Consider the following 2,905-nt stretch of genomic DNA (forward strand, 5'->3'; position numbering starts at 1 on the left):
TAGAGTTATTAACGAAGTTCGTGTACTCAGACCAGTAATATTTGGGGTCACAAGTTTTTGCCATGAATATTTTGTGGGTCAGAAAATAAAAAGTTTGGGAACCACTGCTCTTAGAGGAAACTTTAACTTTTAGCAAAGTAATTTTATGATAAGATACTTGTACTTTTACTCAAGTATCACTTTGTGGAACTTTACACAACACTGACAAAACAACACACACAGAACCAAAAATAAAACATTTAGAGTACACTGCTGAGCATTTTGCCTGTGATGATGCATCTTTCCAAGTATCACAGAAGATACTGGAGATATTAAACATGCTTTGGTGATTTTAGGCAGCTAAAGAGTTTTGTTTCAGACTCTTATTTAAGATGTTAACTCGGAAGGTTATCTCAGTTGTCAGTCTCATCAAAAAAAAACAATAAAACATTCCAACAAACCAATGATAAATACAGTATTATTTACACATGTAGCATGGGCTGATTCTAAGAACATAGGTCATGCTATGAGATTGAGCTAAACTGCATTTTCCTATCTTTCAAACAAACACTTCCTGAAACTGTCACACAGCCATTTAACTCACAATGAATCACAACAGGATTGCAGATTTCAGTACATGTATATTTAAATGTTTTCAATTGTAGCTTACAGTTTTATGCGTTTACGTACGATTTATCTCCATTTAGCTCAAGCAGCTAACATTAGCATCAGCTAGCATCCTTAAAAATCAAGCGACTAAAGACAGAAGCAAAAAAAAGTTATCTTGAAAACATTAATGTGAGATGTTTGGTCGCACCCATAGGAGAAAATCGTAGCTATAGTGCTTGTTGTGTTTTTAATAAAATGACAATTAATAATTGTCTTTACTTTACATGTTTAGTGAGTGCCTTCTTGGCTAACCAGTGAAGCTATCGATATTAGCTAACATATTAAAAAGCAAAGGTAACGCTATCGCTAACTGTTAGCTGAGCAACATTTACTATCAGTCTATAAAGCTGTTCTTTGTGTGTTTACGATCTAGCCATGTTGTTTTGTTACTGCAGTTRCAAATAATCGTCATTTCTAGATGATGTTCTAGCTACCCCTGCCCGAGTTTGCAGCGGTGTTTTCGAGGGTTAGCAGCCAGCGTACCTACCGCTGAAAACGGACAAACAGCTAAGGCAGGCCGGGGTCGGATCACCACCAACAGGCGACCCGTAGTGCTCCGAAAACAGCCGTCACGGAATGATTTTACAATTAAACGCCAGTGYAGCCATGATAGTGCTCAGGTGGGCACACACACACACACTTTAGTGGGTCAAGTCTTCTCCAGGACACAAACACCGCCCATTTGCGCTGGCTAAACTGAACCCTGCATGACTGCCTGCAGGTGATCCCGAGATGCGTTCAATGTCACCCAGAACTATCGGAAAATCTACAACAACTTTTTAACAACATGAGCTCTTTTAAAATCAAATATTAAAATTATCTAAATTACTAATATCCACAATATTACTGACTACAACAAGTTTTTAAAACTTTGCTAAAGCTACCAACAGGTAACATCTTACTATTTTAACAACAYATTATTATGYAYATTTCGGTTCTCGAGCAGCCTTTTWGYAATTATTTGATAGCTATTGTTTGTATWATTGTTAGTATTAACCAACAACACTTAAAGCAAATTTAACCTTTTCCGGCATTTGAAAAAAATAGTTGCAAGGTAAACGAACGTAAAAATACTAATTGTTCATGAACGCACCGTCGCCGCTTTTCACCCAAGATGCACCTGTCCAAGCCGAAAAGCCATTTTGTTATGCTAGCCAGCTAAATGGTAAAGACAGACACCAGAAACACGAGTCTGGAATATCAGCGATAGCCATGTCGCTTTTATATGTTTGTTCACTTTCGTATAAATCAGTAATTAAGCGGGTTAAGTCCTGTAAGTAGTCTTCGCTGACATGGATTAGCTAAACTGTTGCTAAATGAGACTAAAACGGGTCGCCGAAGTGTGTTGCAGTTTTAGATAACACACTGTTAGCAAAGCTGTGTTTACTTAGCCGTCGGTAGTTAATAGTTTTTCCTAATTAACTACCGTTAAGTGTTACTTTTCTTTGCCAGTGTTTGAGTTTTAAATAGACGGCGAGTTTCTTTGAACCAAAGACATTTTGATTCGGCGGAAGAGGCAGAGCGAACACACGGGGCGACAGAACAAACACAGTAAACTTAAAAACAACAACAACACTYGAACCATATTCAGCGTTAAGCCTAATCTGATGATGGCAGAGGACACTCGACAGAAGCGGTCCAGCTTCTCGGCTCTTGCGGGACATGGAACCAACGGGATGGCCAGGACGTCCAGCAAAAGTGGCGCCTCGAAGAAAATAGTGATCAAAAATTTCAAAGGTATTGTTGTAACAAAGTCTTTTCCTCTTCTTTACGGCTGTATCAACCTTAGAGAAGTAGTTTTGATAATTTAATAAACAAAGTTACAATTAAGACATGATGCATGTTAAAGAAAGTTATTTTTAGTAGGGCTGCACGATATAAGAAAAATTCACGATGCATAATAATATTTAAAATCGCGATAATCTTATCAGTTGTGAACTTGATACATTTCCTCTTCACTTTATCTGCTAATCATAATTATCTAAACCAGGATGTGGGCATCAAGCAGGGGTGGACTGGGGCAAAAAAAGTGGCCCGGGAATTTAGTACCTGACTGGCCCATTCAAGGTCCGGCCTGGCAGATGATGTCTGCAAATGGTGGAGGCGGAAACAACAAAGGTCATCTCAGGACACTGGACAAACTCTAATGGTGCGTTCACACCGAACGCGATTTCAGCGTCAGAGGCAGCAGGTTTACATACAAAGTCTATGGTGGACGCGCTTCAAGCAACGTCGGGAAGTTCTGCGGCGCCTCAAG

At 39.1% G+C, this 2,905-nt stretch overlaps 2 protein-coding genes across 2 annotated transcripts in view; one reads left to right on the top strand and one right to left on the bottom strand.

Moving 5' to 3' along the window:
- tgfbrap1 (transforming growth factor, beta receptor associated protein 1) overlaps positions 1-1,367 on the bottom strand; it is a 20,793-nt gene extending 19,426 nt beyond the window's left edge. Inside the window, exon 1 of the mRNA XM_014003034.1 lies at positions 1,136-1,367. The gene's annotated coding sequence lies outside the window, so the exon portion shown is untranslated. The remainder of the gene's footprint in view (positions 1-1,135) is intronic.
- Positions 1,368-2,214: 847 nt separating this feature from the next.
- The window catches only part of cul4a (cullin 4A), a gene marked incomplete at its 5' end in the record, with an annotated part of 19,189 nt that continues 18,498 nt past the window's right edge, over positions 2,215-2,905 (top strand). Inside the window, 1 exon segment of the mRNA XM_014003035.1 lies at positions 2,215-2,385. Within this exon segment, the coding sequence (XP_013858489.1) occupies positions 2,215-2,385 (171 nt within the window).

Source organism: Austrofundulus limnaeus, unplaced genomic scaffold (assembly GCF_001266775.1).
Source record: "Austrofundulus limnaeus strain Quisiro unplaced genomic scaffold, Austrofundulus_limnaeus-1.0 Scaffold16, whole genome shotgun sequence".
NCBI classification, from domain to species: Eukaryota; Metazoa; Chordata; class Actinopteri; order Cyprinodontiformes; family Rivulidae; genus Austrofundulus; species Austrofundulus limnaeus.